The sequence below is a fragment of the Haliotis rufescens genome, unplaced genomic scaffold (assembly GCF_023055435.1).
Source record: "Haliotis rufescens isolate VD_foot unplaced genomic scaffold, xgHalRufe1.0.p SCAF_11, whole genome shotgun sequence".
NCBI lineage: Eukaryota > Metazoa > Mollusca > Gastropoda > Lepetellida > Haliotidae > Haliotis > Haliotis rufescens.
In genome coordinates, this window is record NW_025963791.1 from 38,112,059 (window position 1) to 38,128,266 (window position 16,208).

Here is a 16,208-nt window from a genome sequence, read left to right on the forward strand (position 1 = left end):
TTGTCAGCACCCATCATGTCAGGCTTTCTTACCACATCAAGCTGGCACTGTGATATGACTGAACTACTCACCCACCAAAAGATAGCTTCATGAAACTCAACTTACTCTGGGTAAGAATTGGTGCACAGCAACCTGTGCTGGTTGTAAGAAGTGGCCAAATGGACCAGGTGGGCAGGCTCGGTGATGTGGTTGACTGCATGTCGTACCTGGAAGCGCTGCTCACTCACACTCACTCACTCACTCACTCACTCACTCACTCACTCACTCACTCACTCACTTACTCACTCACTCACAATCTGAAGTAAGGAAACTAAGACTACTTATGGACCATGTAGTGTAGAGGTTGCTGGCATTTAGAACTTCATAATTTGAATTTTTAGAAAAAGAGCTTCACACTTCTGAGAGCAAGGCGGAGAAAGCTCACGAAACTTTCAAAATATCCTTATCAAACTTTGATGATACACTTACTTAAGGGTCTTGTGGTACATTCTGGCATATAGGGGGGCACGTGTGGCCCAGTCATCTAAGGCGCCGCGATTCGCTGTGCAGAGTTGCGTCCCTTTGGCACGCCAGAAACCTATGATTGTGGGTTCGAATCCCGGTTCGCCCCGATTATGTTTCTAGGTTTGTCAGCACCATACCCGTGCTTGTGGGTTTCATCGAAGTGGTAAACGTCTGAGACCTGCATCACTTCGAGCTTTCCTCCCACATTAAGCTGACACGCCTAGTTATAACTGGAATACTGTTAAAAGCGGCGTTAAACCCAACTCACTCACTCATTCTGGCATATAGAAATGTCATTTTTTTCATGGAAACAATTTTAAAAAACTGAAAAAGCTATCCGAAGATATCGCAATGAAACTTTTCAAGCAAATCAACTAAGTGGTTTAGTGCCACCTTTTGACATTTAGCGTTTTTCACCTTGGTTAAGTATTGCATTTCTGTGGAAACAAAATCAAATTATACTAATAGAATATTGAACTAAACTGATAGAGAGATATATATCTAGTGACGGTAACTTAATTTAAGTTTGTATATTTACTTAACATGGTAACATAGTCTCTGGAGTGGGGTCATCCGCTGATCGTACAGTGATTAATATAGGTCAAGGTCACAAGAGATCCAAAAATACTATGTTAGAGACCTGTTTCCAATAGATGCTTGGCAGTTGTTTTGTCATGCTTTCAAGTATCAACATCTGCCATATGTTGGACTCATGTCTATGGACGTGTCAAGAATTACATCATATTGACTATGTCACACGAGGCAGTTTGCTAATTGAGCAGTTTCCATTCAAAGTTCAAATTCACTGTCAAGATCAACTGTTTACTTATCAATTAAAAATTCACAAAAGTAATTAATGTTTATGATTAAATGTTAATAGATTTTTCATTTCATAAAAGGTGGTGGGGTAGCCTTGTGGTTAAAGCATTTGCTCATCACGTGGAAGGTCTGGGTTTGGTTCTCCACATGGGTACAATGTGTGAAGCCCATATATGGTGTCCCTCCCATGATGTTGCTGGAAGAGGGCTAAAAGTGGCATCAAACCGTACTAATTCATTCATTTATAATACACAGGAGTGCACAGGTTGGAAACTGTATAGAGTTGTTTCCCTTTGCCTTGCAAGAATCACTTGTCATGGTTCGAATACCTGGTTGCCCTGATTGTATATGAGTCTTGGTCTGTCAGCACCACACAAAATTTTGGGGTTTCACCAAAGTGAGAATAGTCTTTCAATAAATTGCAAGTGATTCAACTGCTGTTTCCTGATTGTCTGATAATAGAATGGATGGGGCTTGTGTTGCATTATTGCACTGAACGATGGCACCGATTCATACTGTTGTCTGCAGTTTTTTGTGTGTTAATGATTAATAAGCAATCTGTGGTTAATGTTGACATTTATTTTTATTTACCTACGGGGGCAAACATATTGGGGATCATAAGAATCATATCACATCACGAGACAACAGTGTATTGTTTCTGTCATCTGGATGTCATTGTGGACGTCATTGAGGACGTCATTTGAATCTAATTGTAACATGAGGTCAGAATGACATCACTCTAGAAACAACTTCATAGCTGAAGATTGTTGACATCATTCGACAAATTGTGGTTTCACTGCTGTTGCGACTTGCTGTCCTTATAGGTAAACACTAAAATTCGTCTCTGTAATGTAGACATCTTCTTCGGTAATTAATAGAACATTATGTTTGTGTTCATGTCATACTATGTTTACGACACTCATGCCTCAATTCCGGTATTTAGACACTCCTGTCTTAAACCTAGTAAGACATGAACACAAATATAATATCCTCCCTATATGAATTGACTTCAAAATGCTTTTTGCGTTTATGGAGGAATAAGGGGGCACGGGTGGCCCCGCCGTGATTCGCTGTGCAGAGTTGCATCCCTTGGGCACGCCAGAAACCTATGATTGTGGGTTCGAATCCCGGTTCGCCCCAATTATGTCAATGTATCTTCTTGACAGAAAGATCCCTCTACATCCGAAAGATTTATTATGAATTTGCCTATTGAAGAAGATTTCAAATTTCAATAAAATTATGTTATCTAATTATTGATAGGCGTCCTCATGCCCGGTGTGAAGGACAGTTGATATAGAGAACAATGTCACCTTGCTTTCTGCAGCTGATGCTCAATTGCTCAAACATTCAGATTCACCTGTGTATGAGGTGATTATGTGTACTTTGTCATTACTAGCATCACAACAATTTCATTTGTTTTCAAACTAATACTGATATTGTCATACATACAGCTACAATGTAACCCATACCAAAGTTAGGCACCAACAGTTATATCCAAGTACTCCACTTCATTTCAGACTGGTGGTTATGTAAAATAACCTGAGTTTGGAAAAAACAACGAGGCCCTCTTGAGTTCGGTAAACAGAGAAGTGATGTATAACCCTGCATACGCTGAAATGTACACCCAATTCTAGTAAGTTAGTATTTAGAGATTTAAATAGTGATTTCTGACATAAAAGCTATTTCGCACACATAGGACCCTATTCTCCATCGCAGTGTCCTAAATGTGGAGCGGCCCGTCCCCTTTACTTATGTTGTCTACCATTTTCTTATTGTAATTGGGTTGAGACTTACTGGTAATCTGTCTGTCTGTCTGTCTGTCAGTCAGTCAGTCAGTCAGTCAGTCAGTCAGTCAGTCAGTCAGTCAGTCAGTCAGTCAGTCAGTCAGTCAGTCAGTCAGTCAGTCAGTCAGTCAGTCAGTCAGTCAGTCAGTCAGTCTGTCTGTCTGTCTGTCTGTATGCTGATCCGTTAATCCTGACACTGGAATGTTAACGCCAGGACTAAAGGAAATATGTCCATAAAAAATAGTCTAATCTTATCATTTGTCAGCAAGACACACACAGAGTTACCGCATGACAAGTTTTTACTATTGTTTACAGTAACACCTAGCTGTTAACGTCTTCCTCAATACTATTACCTTTCAGATGATCACAGAGAACAATTATTCACAGCATTTGCGATCAGATGAAAACATCTTTCAAAGTCAGTATTTTTCTCAAAGGCATGAAAAACCATCCACGTCATTGTAAAAATTTGTATCAAGTATTTTCATTTGATGTAGTATTAATCTTTCCTTTTCAGCGCCCTCCATCAAACTAGGAAATATTTACCCAGAATGTGATTCAGCCACACTGGGGGAGGTTCTCTTCACCTCGGAGCTGTTTAAGACCCATCAAGATCCGTGGATCTTCGATTGGAAAGATGGGTAAATGTTTGACTTCAACTTGGCCAGGCAACCCAAGTTACAATGTCACCATTTGAGCTATTGATCTTTCTCAGTTCACTTTGCCCCGAAAAACAAACACATTTGGGGGATTTCCGTGTCTCGGTGCTCCACAGGAGGATGGGAACTAAGTGTGAAAACTTTATGCAAGCACCAGATCTGTGTGTCGTGGAGGTTTCAGGGTTATATTGGCAAAGCGATGTTTCGCTCTCACACAATGCTAGTTTGTTGTTGTGAGATGATGGAGGTATTATTTGGAATGCTTAGAGTTACGTGATTAGTCAGTGAGCTTCCAGATTCATTGTCTTGTGATGATGTTTCAGAAGTATTTTTCAATCATTGGCGATGGATGGGAAGGTGTCTGTGGGGGCCCGCAAGGGCGTTAAATCTCATCAGAGTTTAAGTGGTGTTTATGCTCAGAAGGATCAGCATTTTGTCAACATTTGGAAAAGGGTTTTTTGTGTGGATTTTGTAGGTTATTGAGGTGTTGTGCTAAGGATTAATTTCATGGTTGAAAAAAACTTTTTCAATGCTTAATACTTGGGAAGGTTTGTAGCTAAATGGAGGTTAAGCGCATTGTGTATATAGTCAAATCAACAAGCAACATACTCATTTTCGGAGGTTTGCCAATTTTTGAGTGAGGACGATCACTATTTATAGTGGATCCTTCTCAGACCCAGCTGTTGGGTTCAAGTTTCTTTGTGAAGTTGTTTCTTAAACAATTTGATAAAAGGATGACGTTTTAGAGTTTTGTGGATAAATCATTCTTCTCATGCTTATAGATTTATTTATTTTTGATGAAAGGAAATGACAAAATTTACTGGCATTACAAAATATTACATATATCTTGTGTTACATATCATTCTGAGATATTAATTAATTGGGTGTTTTCAATATCAATGCTTTTCATTTGAATGCTGTCAAGAATTTTCTGTTGACTGGGATATATTGTGAAGTGGTTTGACTGTTTAAGATACAATTTATTTCTTAAATTTTTGTAACTCTGTTGTGACAGGTCTGCAGTTCTGTAACTCAGAATTATTTCCAAGGGTTTGAGTGATGATCTCTTAGCTTCTCCCGTAGTCTGGTGTTTGTATACACTCTCGTATTTCAGACCAAGTTTGGCACATAGTCTTCATCATGTCCATAGCGCCATATAACCAGAATGACAAACTGGACTTTCTAACCAATAGCATTTGGCGTTTCCATCATCTGCAGCCATCTTAAGTGGGAACACAGTTCTCTTGATAATGACAAGTGTTATTCATCAGTCCATTGCCTGGAGGGTGTTATTGACATGCATTGCTCCGAAGTCGTCTATTTCACCATTGGTGCACCACCCTTTAGGAACTAAATGGAAGCGAAATCGACGCCATCTACCAAACAGCAATGATTTGCTGCAGTGCTGAATGGATTGACAGCTTCAGTCAAGTGTTTGTTTTTGTCTTTTGGAAATTGACAGGAATTTGGTCTCTGCCGATGAACATGTTGCCATCAACGCCCATCAAATAATGGCTGTTGATTTGATCTGAGGAACATGAGCATTTAGTACTCTGCTTTGCTGTGTGGAGTTAATAGGCATCAGTGCCACATCAGACTAAACAACCCTGGTCAGAAACAGACTATTGCACTTAATATTACCCTCTGTTTGGCTTTTTTATGGAGAATTCTTCAAAAAGTGTGTCTGTCTGAGAAATTGTTTCAGCATGTTTTTTGTCCATTTCATTGGTTTTCAGTTCATTATCCTCAGTGTGAAAGGCCAGGCACTTGGAGGCCTCTCTTACATTGTGGTCAATATTTAACCCTCAGCTCACTTAAATAGTAATTGTGTCTTCTGTGTGTTCGTTTGCATCATGTAAAACTTAAAAAAACAGTTCCATAATTTTGATATCTAATTGACTGATATTGCTTACGTTGGGGTCAGGGATTGCTTTTGAAGGTTGGTATTCAGTGAAATGTTACATTGTTCACTTGGCTGTTTTGAGAGTATTTAACGTTTTTTTAGGATAGATGTTTTAAGAACCGAGAAGTTTTAATCTGTAACTGTCAATATTCAGGAGAAGGGCATGCTATGTTTATTGTGCTATGCAAACTTACAGACTACTGTCCAAAATTCACATTTTACTACTGAGTCATGGGGATATCACCATTAAATAGGTAGGCTATCTATCATATTGATGATATTTTCTCTACATAAGGATAAATTGTCTGTGAGAAAACATAATAGTTTCAATATGTTAGCATGCTACTGTATGGGCAAAGGAACAACCGCATGTGCAGTTATGTATTACAGTTCAATGGGTTCCCCTTATGACGCCATGCACTGCTCACAATTGGGGAGCATTTTCTGAAACTACTTTTAAAATATTCTGGGCTCTTCTATACAGAGAAAGTCTCCCAATGATTTTTTATTATGAATGACATTATGGGAAATCACCATGTACTCTCATTTTTTGTTAAAGTATTTTCAGGATTTCTTGGAGTCACTGTTTTATGACTTCCCTTGATGGTTGTTGGGCGTAATTTCATTCAGGCTTTTTGATGCTAGCAGATCATTTTTGTTTAACTGAATTATCGTAGTATGACTTTGAAGAAGTCATTTTGATACGCTAGCTTTTTAATCATCATTTTATAAGACTCTTTGCCCTCAGTGACCAGTGTACCATTCATTGCCGAAAAGTGAAATTGACATTGCTTCATTCTGTGGAGTCGGGAATCCTGTCTGTTTCTGTAATCTGCTGTTCTCCGACCAATCATCTGGAATTTCATCAAAATCAGAGCAATAATGTGTCTGACAAGTGCACTGCAATCTTTTCAGATTCACCTTCCTTTACAGAGAAGAAAAGAGCAATTTCTATGTCACATGAAATATAAAATTGAAAGCAGTTTATCAACCGTGATTTTATTAAAAATACTCAAAATTAACTGTGAGCTTAACTGTCATCACCATGAGAAAAGTTATCAAATGCTTAGAAAAAAATGTCGAAGCCTTATCCGTAAATTGTCTACTCTCCATGAGCTGCAGAGAATGAAATACACGTTGTGTGATGTCGACACGAAATGAATGCTTCCTTACACCCCAATCATGCCTTTTCAGTTTTGATTGTCTTATATTGCAGACAACATAAGACGTTAGAATCCAAAATTGCATTGAGATGATTTTCTATATTTTGGGGCCCAGACACTGTATTAATGACAATTTTCAATAAAGGCAATTTCACAGACATTACCCGAGACCTTTTCGTCATTGGTTGTGCAAATATTTGATTAATTTCACAAATCTATATGAGCTGAGAATGATTTCACTCACCGCAGATGTCTGTGTTTGTAAACCCGCCTGACCACATGTTTTGCCGAAATACTAAAGAGATAATGAATTATGGGAAATGGTGTGAATCGATACTGCAACGTGCAACACTGTCATAAGGAGGCCATGGCTTATTAAGGATAGATACATATATGTAATTGACTTAGAGCGTGAGGGATTCTAAGGAAGTGTGCACAGAAACATTGACGGAATTACTTCCATCGCGATGAGCGACCATGGTGAGTGTAGCATCCATGTGGAGACGCATTGTCGGGGAAACAATGTGTGATGAATGATTATGGCACAATGAAAATCTTAAGGGAAATTAGTACAACATATACTCCTTGAAAAAAGATAAGGACCTGATTCTTTCATATAACTGAAGTTAATCTGTCATGGTAAACAGATTAATTCCAGTACTATGACAGAATCAAGTTGTCCTTAACTTTTTTTGAGTAGTATATTTTTTAGAACCGTTATTTGTTTTGTTACTCATTGTAAATTATGTGTAATTGTTGGTGTTCGTTCCAAATTTCACATTTCTAAGATGCTCTGCACATCCACCTTTTTTAAAAAAAAACAGATTCAGTGATTGATTCTCTTACATGAACAGCTGATTTTATCTTGTTTGCAGTTGGTTTGAGGAATTGGTAAATTATGTTTTAGTGTGAAAATATTGGAAAACTTCAAATAGCTAAAATTGAAGCCTTGGCTTGATTCGATCAGTTATTAATTGAGGAAGTAAACAGTGCGTGCAATTTCGGTGCTGTTTGCAATTACTGGATGCTATTTGCCACAGACAAGCAGTTCCTGAAATATCTTGGATTTTTGTCCAACTGACTTTCAATGGTGCTGTTGGCACCCAAACAGATTAACGGCATATCTCCCAAAACAGACACCCTGTTTATCTAGCTACTCCTCTCAGACAGGACATCGCATACTTGCAGGTGCATGTGGATCGAATGATTATCAGGGAATCAGCAATATTCCGGCAATATCATGGCAGTTTGCATCGAGTCTGGGTTATGAAGACCAGTGGTTGATAGCATGAAGCTTATTTACACCTTGGGGTATGATGAAATCATGCGTTGTGACCACCCAATCCTTGTTAGTCAGCTGAGATATTTCATACCATTTGCATACTCATAATCAAATTCCATGGAAAAATAGGAGGTGAGGTGAGGTGAGGTGAGGTGAGGTGAAATGTTGTTTAACGTCACGTCCAAGATTATTGCACTTATATAGCGATGTGCATGCACGTGTGTGTGTGTGGCTGCTTGTACTAGTCCAGACTGATGCCGATTTATAGTGCTAGCCAACTGAGATACCATGCCGCAGTTTAACATGAATACCCTACTCAGACACAGTATACTGACTCCGAGCCGACCAGTCCTTGTTTTAGCCCCTTAATAATGTTAATGGCGAACGCCAGACAGGGTAACAACAAGTACCATCTTTTAATGTCTTTTGGTATTAAGCAGCCAGGGATCGAACCCCGGACCTTCTGCTCTCTGGGTGGACGCTCTACCACTAGACCACGGAGGCGGTCTGGAATAATAGGAATATTCCTGCCTAAAGTTGCCTGGTCAATGGTTTGATCCCCGGCCATGTGATACCAAAAGACGATAAAGGACTTGTTGTTACCCTTCCTGGCGCTCTGCATTAAGGACTAATACAAGGACTGGTCAGCTCGGAGTCAGTATACTGTGTCTGAGTTGGATATCCATGTTAAAACTGCGGCATGGTATCTTAGTGGGCTATGACTATGAAAATGGTGCATGCATGTATTAGTGCAATAATCTTGAACCCCATTTCACCTCACCTCACCGCATGGCATTGTTACCTTTTATCTCTCTTCTTCTGTTTGTGATGCAGGGTTTTCTATTATACCCTGCTAACCAATATTTGCAAAGAGTGTCTACAAATACAGAAGGGAGACAAAAAACCGTAATGCTGTTTGGATAATAAAAAATTATTCAAGAAAATGGAACCCCAAAAATAAATTCATCAGCTCATGAGATTTCAATTTTAATAAAATCAATTAATGCTTGTAAAATTTCAGAAAAATAAATTTGACACTTTACAAACTTTATGATCAATAGTTCTTTTGATCTTTTTGTACGATTCTAAAATAATATTTTGCAGTGAAATTCCTGTTTCAAGTTCGCTCACAAGATAAGTATAGTTCCACTGGGATAATATATTTCTTTCCTCTAATTTCCGTTCAGTTAGTCCAGAATGCCCTGTTCGTTCAGGAATTAGACAGCAGAGCAGCCAAGGGCCTTATTATGCCTGATAAAACGGGTGATTTGTTTTACTTTATTTGCAATTATGACTTTGCATCAACGCTCTGTTGGGCATTTGGGGTCTGTGAGGGTTTCCACTTGCTTAATTGACTGAAATGGAAATTGATCAGAGGGAACCTATGCATGTGTGGTTGCCATCATATTGGTCTCTGATGATAGTCGTCGGACAAATTATGATGCCGTTTGTTTTAGGTGTATGGCTGATTTTGTACTGCAGAGAATTCAAAGGAGTTCAGCTCTCTGACTTTGACCTCCTTTCAATAAGTTATTTGGTCCATTAAACCAAACAATTTGTGAGTGAGTATGGTTTCACGCCGCTTTTAGCAATATCACAGCAATATCATGGCGGGGGACACCAGAAATGGGCTTCACACATTGTAGGGGAATCGAACCCGGGTCTTCAGCGTGACGAGCGACGGCTTTAACCACTAGGCTACCCCACTGCAACCAACCAGTTTGTTTTTATACACATGTTAACTGATAATCAGGGACCATCTTGGAGATCAGTTATGAAAGTATACTATTTTGTTGAAATGTGCAGGTGTTGAGAGGGTTAATCTAAGGGTGGCTGTGTAGTCTAGTGGTTAAGCAGCTGCTCATCCAGCCCAACATGCTACAATGTGTGAAGACAAGTCATGGGGATTTGGTCGTCAACCTCATCGCTGGAGAGTCTCCAGAAGTTTTAGAAACTGGACTTTTTCACAAAATGTGGCCACACTTATGCACTTGATGTAGTTTAATGATGAAGCGTGACACTTCTTGTAGAGAAACTAAGTTATCACTCAAATGAAAACTTCCTTTAACTTTTAACTTTGACAAATTCTGTTGGGGAAAATGCTCATCACCCCACATGACAACAAAATCACACTTCGATCTATTCATTTTCACATGTCTCTGAGTGAGGGAGGTGCTCAACTCAGTTGCTCAATGCACACAAACTTCAAGTACAAGGATGTGTGTGACATCTGTAATGAATATTCATTAAAGACAGGGGCGGTGGGGTAGCCTGGTGGTTTAAGCGTTCGCTCGTCACGTCGAAGACCCGGGTTCAATTCCCGATTTGGGGACAATGTGTGAAGCCTGTTTCTTGTGTACCCCGCCGTGATATTGCTGGAATATTGCTAAAAGTGGTGTAAAACCATACTCACACACTCATTAAAGACAACATAAATTCCTGGTGAAATATATTTTTTATCTGCCACACACATATTAATGCTTCTTACAAATTCTGTTATTACAATAGTATTACTTTTCATTCGATGTTCCCCTTATCTGTTATTCATACATGAAATGCAAAATTATGAAACAGTAGGTCAATTTTCATATTTTTTTATCATTTTGAAATAACCCTGGTCTATCATGGCTATGTTTAAGATGAAAGATGACCATGGTCAACCATGGCTTGTCTGAGATGACCATGGTCTACCATGGCTTGTCTGAGATGACCATGGTCAACCATGGCTTGTCTGAGATGACCATGGTCTACCATGGTTTGTCTTAGATGACCATGGTCTACCATGGCTTGTCTGAGATGACCATGGTCAACCATGGTTTGTCTGAGATGACCATGGTCTACCATGGCTTGTCTGAGATGACCATGGTCAACCATGGCTTGTCTGAGATGACCATGGTCTACCATGGCTTGTCTGAGATGACCATGGTCTACCATGGTTTGTCTGAGATGACCATGGTCTACCATGGCTTGTCTGAGATGACCATGGTCAACCATGGTTTGTCTGAGATGACCATTGTCAACCATAGCTTGTCTGAGATGACCATGGTCAACCATGGCTTGTCTGAGATGACCATGGTCTACCATGGCTTGTCTGAGATGACCATGGTCTACCATGGCTTGTCTTAGATGACCATGGTCTACCATGGCTTGTCTTAGATGACCATTGTCAACCATGGCTTGTCTGAGATGACCATGGTCTACCATGGCTTGTCTGAGATGACCATTGTCAACCATGGCTTGTCTGAGATGACCATGGTCAACCATGGCTTGTCTGAGATGACCATGGTCTACCATGGCTTGTCTGAGATGACCATGGTCTACCATGGCTTGTCTGAGATGACCATGGTCTACCATGGCTTGTCTGAGATGACCATGGTCTACCATGGCTTGTCTGAGATGACCATGGTCTACCATGGCTTGTCTGAGATGACCATGGTCAACCATGGCTTGTCTGAGATGACCATGGTCAACCATGGCTTGTCTGAGATGACCATGGTCTACCATGGCTTGTCTGAGATGACCATTGTCAACCATGGTTTGTCTGAGATGACCATTGTCAACCATGGCTTGTCTGAGATGACCATGGTCTACCATGGCTTGTCTGAGATGACCATGGTCTACCATGGCTTGTCTGAGATGACCATGGTCTACCATGGTTTTTGTCTGAGATGACCATTGTCAACCATGGCTTGTCTGAGATGACCATGGTCAACCATGGCTTGTCTGAGATGACCATGGTCAACCATGGCTTGTCTGAGATGACCATGGTCAACCATGGCTTGTCTGAGATGACCATGGTCTACCATGGCTTGTCTGAGATGACCACGGTCTACCATGGCTTGTCTGAGATGACCATGGTCAACCATGGCTTGTCTGAGATGACCACGGTCTACCATGGTTTGTCTGAGATGACCATGATCTACCATGGCTTGTCTGAGATGACCACAGTCTACCATGGTTTGTCTGAGATGACCACGGTCTACCATGGCTTGTCTGAGATGACCATGGTCTACCATGGCTTGTCTGAGATGACCGTGGTCAACCATGGCTTGTCTGAGATGACCGTTGTCTACCATGGCTTGTCTGAGATGACCATGGTCTACCATGGCTTGTCTGAGATGACCATGGTCAACCATGGCTTGTCTGAGATGACCACGGTCTACCATGGCTTGTCTGAGATGACCATGGTCTACCATGGCTTGTCTGAGATGACCACGGTCTACCATGGTTTGTCTGAGATGACCACGGTCTACCATGGTTTGTCTGAGATGACCACGGTCTACCATGGTTTGTCTGAGATGACCATTGTCAACCATGGCTTGTCTGAGATGACCGTTGTCTACCATGGTTTGTCTGAGATGACCATGGTCAACCATGGCTTGTCTTAGATGACCGTTGTCTACCATGGCTTGTCTGAGATGACCATGGTCAACCATGGCTTGTCTGAGATGACCATGGTCTACCATGGCTTGTCTGAGATGACCATGGTCAACCATGGCTTGTCTTAGATGACCATGGTCTACCATGGCTTGTCTTAGATGACCATGGTCTACCATGGTTTGTCTGAGATGACCATTGTCAACCATGGCTTGTCTGAGATGACCATGGTCTACCATGGCTTGTCTGAGATGACCATGGTCAACCATAGCTTGTCTGAGATGACCATGGTCAACCATGGCTTGTCTGAGATGACCATGGTCAACCATGGCAATGTCTTATATGACCATGGTCTACCATGATTTTTGTTTGAGATGATCATGGTCTACCATGGTAAAATCTTCAATAGCCATGATCTACCATGGTTTCTGCTGACCATGGTATACCATGGTAAGAAATGAAAGTAACAAAGTTTAGCATGGTTTAGCATGGTATACCATGGTAATACTATGGCATTCCATGGTAAACCTTGGTGAACATTGTATACCATGGTGTGCATTTCAGCTAGGCATCACACTTTGTCCATCAAAGTGTTGCAAGGACTGAATCTAACTTAAAAATAAAACTAGTTTGCTATGGCTCGTGATGAAACAAATAGGCAATCTGTAAACAAAAATGATTCCTTTTTATATACTTAATGATAATTTTCTAGATGATCTTTTGTTAAAATTGATGATCAAAGAAGAATAGGCAGCATAGATGCAGTCTAGACAACTCTTTTTAAACACTTAATATATTTAAGAGCTTTATTGCAATGAACCATGCTATGAATTGTAGTTATCTGTTACTTAAGTAAAAAATGTTATCTCGTAAGAAAATTAAATAATCTTTAACCTTTGGTTTGAAGATAACTTTTTGGGCCAAGACTTTCAACTGTTGCTTAATGGAAATGTTTTTACAATTACATCTCTGTTTATGCTGATATGATGATGAAAAAAGAGATAAGTTTTAATGTTTTATGTGGATAGATATTTATAAATTATTATCTTTGCATTTTTAATATGTACAATGTTTTATAGGTGGTCAGATGCTTTCTGAGTTCTAACTTGTTTATTATTTATCATGTCACGACGTCATAGATAAGATTAAGTATGGTGCAGGTTTTTTACAGTCAGTTGGCTTGTGGTGGCTGAGCTGTGACTAGGTGAAATACAGATACATCGTTATTTTAGTAGTTTATTAATTGAAGGTGCAGATCACGCGAAGTGTTTTCTGAGATTTAAGATTGTTTTCAGGGCAGTGGTTATTCCTCTCTTGGCTGACTGTGATGGAGGATGGGTGGTTGAAATATCACATTCAATACTCTGACCCAATCTAGATAGATGCTCAAGCTGTGTTTAGCCATGAGTTTGTTCATGGATTCACATGGATTAATTCTCAGGCAGAATATTGTAAATTATTACTCAATATTGACTCTTATCCTTTGTGTAATCTGTTGTGTTAAGGGCATTCACTTCAGAAAGTCAGCAACTGGTTGGCCTTGTAATCCTGATGCAGCAATATTATTCTCCATGGGGAATGGGTGGTTCTGTGATCTCAGGGCACCACATTTGGCTGTAAAGTGTTGCCTCCCATAGATGAGCCAGGATCCACTGAACATGGGTTCTGATACCAGAACTCTGTAGTCTAGTGGATAGAGCATCTGCCTTGACACTGGAAGGCTGGTGGTTCAAACCTGGCAGTTGGAAACCAAAAGACGTCAGGAGATGGTAGTTGTTGTTACCCTGCCTGGTGCTCGGCAGTAAAGGGATAAAAACAAGGACTGGTCAGCTCAGAGTCAGTATACTGTATCTGAGTGGGGTATGTTTTCTCAGTGGGCTAGTACTATGTGACCGGCAATACTCCAGACTAGTTGAGCAACATTCACTTGGACAGTTTGGATGTTTACGCACTCATTCACTCATTCATATAGTGGAATAAAATCTCATAAAAATTCCATATTGACATTATGCCTGTCTCTTGTTCGTTGTTACAGCTTGGACATTAGATGGGATATTATGGTCATGCTGATGACTAACTAGTCCTATCCTGATGTGACTTGTCACAGGGCTGAGCCACGAGAGTTGTGGCATTCAGACAAAAAGGGGGAATCGGCCTGCTTTTGTTGCTGGAAATAGCCCAGTTACTTACATACCCTCAAAGCATTGGGCCAAAGAAGTGAAGAATATTGCTGGAATATTGCTAAAAGCGGCGTAAAATCAAACTCACTCACTCACTCACTCACTAGACATCCTTTGTGATTAGGTTAAGACTTTTCAACCAACCCTCTTTGTTATGAAAACTTTGTTTGTTTGTTTGTTTGTTGTTTAACGCCAAACTCAGGATTATTCCAGCCATATGACGGTGGTCTGTAAATAATCGATTCCGGACCAGACAATCCAGTGACTGAAATCATGAGCATCGATCGACACAAATAGGATACAGTGACATGTATCAGTGAGCCTGACCAACCGATCCCATTAGTCACCTTTTACGACAAGCATAGTCGCCTTTTACAGAAAGTATGGGTTGCTGAAGACCTATTCAACCACCAATCTTCCCGGTTATGTTATTATAACTGTTCATGTGTGTTTATTAATGACAAGTACATGTTTGGTATTCTGATATTTGGAATTCTCAGTTTTTGTGTAAAAAGTATGGTGAATTAAACACAAATGTTTGAGAGGTCACTACAGATAGTTGTCCTGTCATTATATCATGATAGAAATATACAGGATTTGTAACAGCAACAGCACTGCATACAACACATGATCCCCACTCTCCCCATCAACTAAATCTAGAAACAGTATGGCACGGTGAAGTTGTGAATTGAAAATGAGAGTGTAGGCGGTGAGTTGGAAGCATTTCGGTTGTATGTATTCTTGGAATGTCGTGATTCATGAATACCATGGTATGTGGGCATTACTATGATGCTATTTTCAGAAAATACATTGTTCTTTTCATATCCGAATGCAGTGTCAGGTCCAGTAATTGATTGCTGCCACCTTCGTGGCAAGCCTAGTGTAGCCAATGTTGGGTAATTTCATTTCCCGGCAGAGACAGGTAAGTATGTATGATCCTGATGGACAGACAGGCAGGAGTGATGTTTAGCTATGGATTATATCACATTTGTGTCAGTCATTTGAAAAAAAGCAATTTGTCTGTTCTATCCTATGTATATTTCTCAATTTGTTCTTCTAGGAGTTTTGGGGGCGGTCGGGTAGCCTAGTGGTTAAAGTGTTAGCTCGTCACGCGGAAGACCCAGGTTCGATTCCCGACATGGGTACAATGTGTGAAGCCCATTTCTGGTGTTCCCCGCCGTGATATTGCTGGAATATTGCTAAAAGCGGCGTAAAACCATACTCACTCACTCACTGTAGGAGTTTTGGTTAGATGAAGTTAAAGTTAATAATGTTTTGATTGAGTCACTGGTCATATGAAATGTTTTCAGCAATAGATATGTGATACAGTGTAACCTTTGTAATCTTAGTACAATGTAGTCGAGCTCTTAGTGATGTGTCAGCTTTCATTTGTCTAAGTAAATATTGATGTTGTATTTTGTATATACTACTCAAATGAAGTTCAGTTACACCTAGGTTTTTCATGTGGCTGTGGTAAATCTGTCATGGCCATAGATTAACTTTAGTCACATGGATAAATTGGGTGTTCTTTATCTTA

At 40.1% G+C, this 16,208-nt stretch overlaps 4 protein-coding genes across 5 annotated transcripts in view; all 4 read left to right on the plus strand.

Annotated features, from left to right (window-relative positions):
* The window catches only part of LOC124149384 (pro-neuregulin-2, membrane-bound isoform-like), a 273,209-nt gene that overhangs the window by 28,241 nt on the left and 228,760 nt on the right, over positions 1-16,208 (plus strand). The window contains exon 1 of one of the 2 annotated variants that reach the window (XM_046520928.2): positions 3,647-3,748. The exons of the other annotated variant lie outside the window; for it this stretch is intronic. The gene's annotated coding sequence lies outside the window, so the exon portion shown is untranslated. Of the gene's footprint in view, positions 1-3,646; positions 3,749-16,208 lie in introns of those variants that run through there. 2 annotated transcript variants of the gene reach the window in all.
* LOC125378118 lies at positions 10,887-11,240 on the plus strand. Its single transcript, XM_048392978.1, has one exon. It carries the CDS (start codon positions 10,887-10,889, stop codon positions 11,238-11,240), a length of 354 nt encoding a protein of 117 aa, XP_048248935.1.
* Positions 11,271-11,786, plus strand: LOC125378119. Its single transcript, XM_048392979.1, has one exon. The coding sequence runs from the start codon at positions 11,271-11,273 to the stop codon at positions 11,784-11,786; it is 516 nt and encodes a 171-aa protein (XP_048248936.1).
* Positions 11,783-12,502, plus strand: LOC125378120 (mucin-22-like). The gene has a single exon (XM_048392980.1). It carries the CDS (start codon positions 11,783-11,785, stop codon positions 12,500-12,502), a length of 720 nt encoding a protein of 239 aa, XP_048248937.1.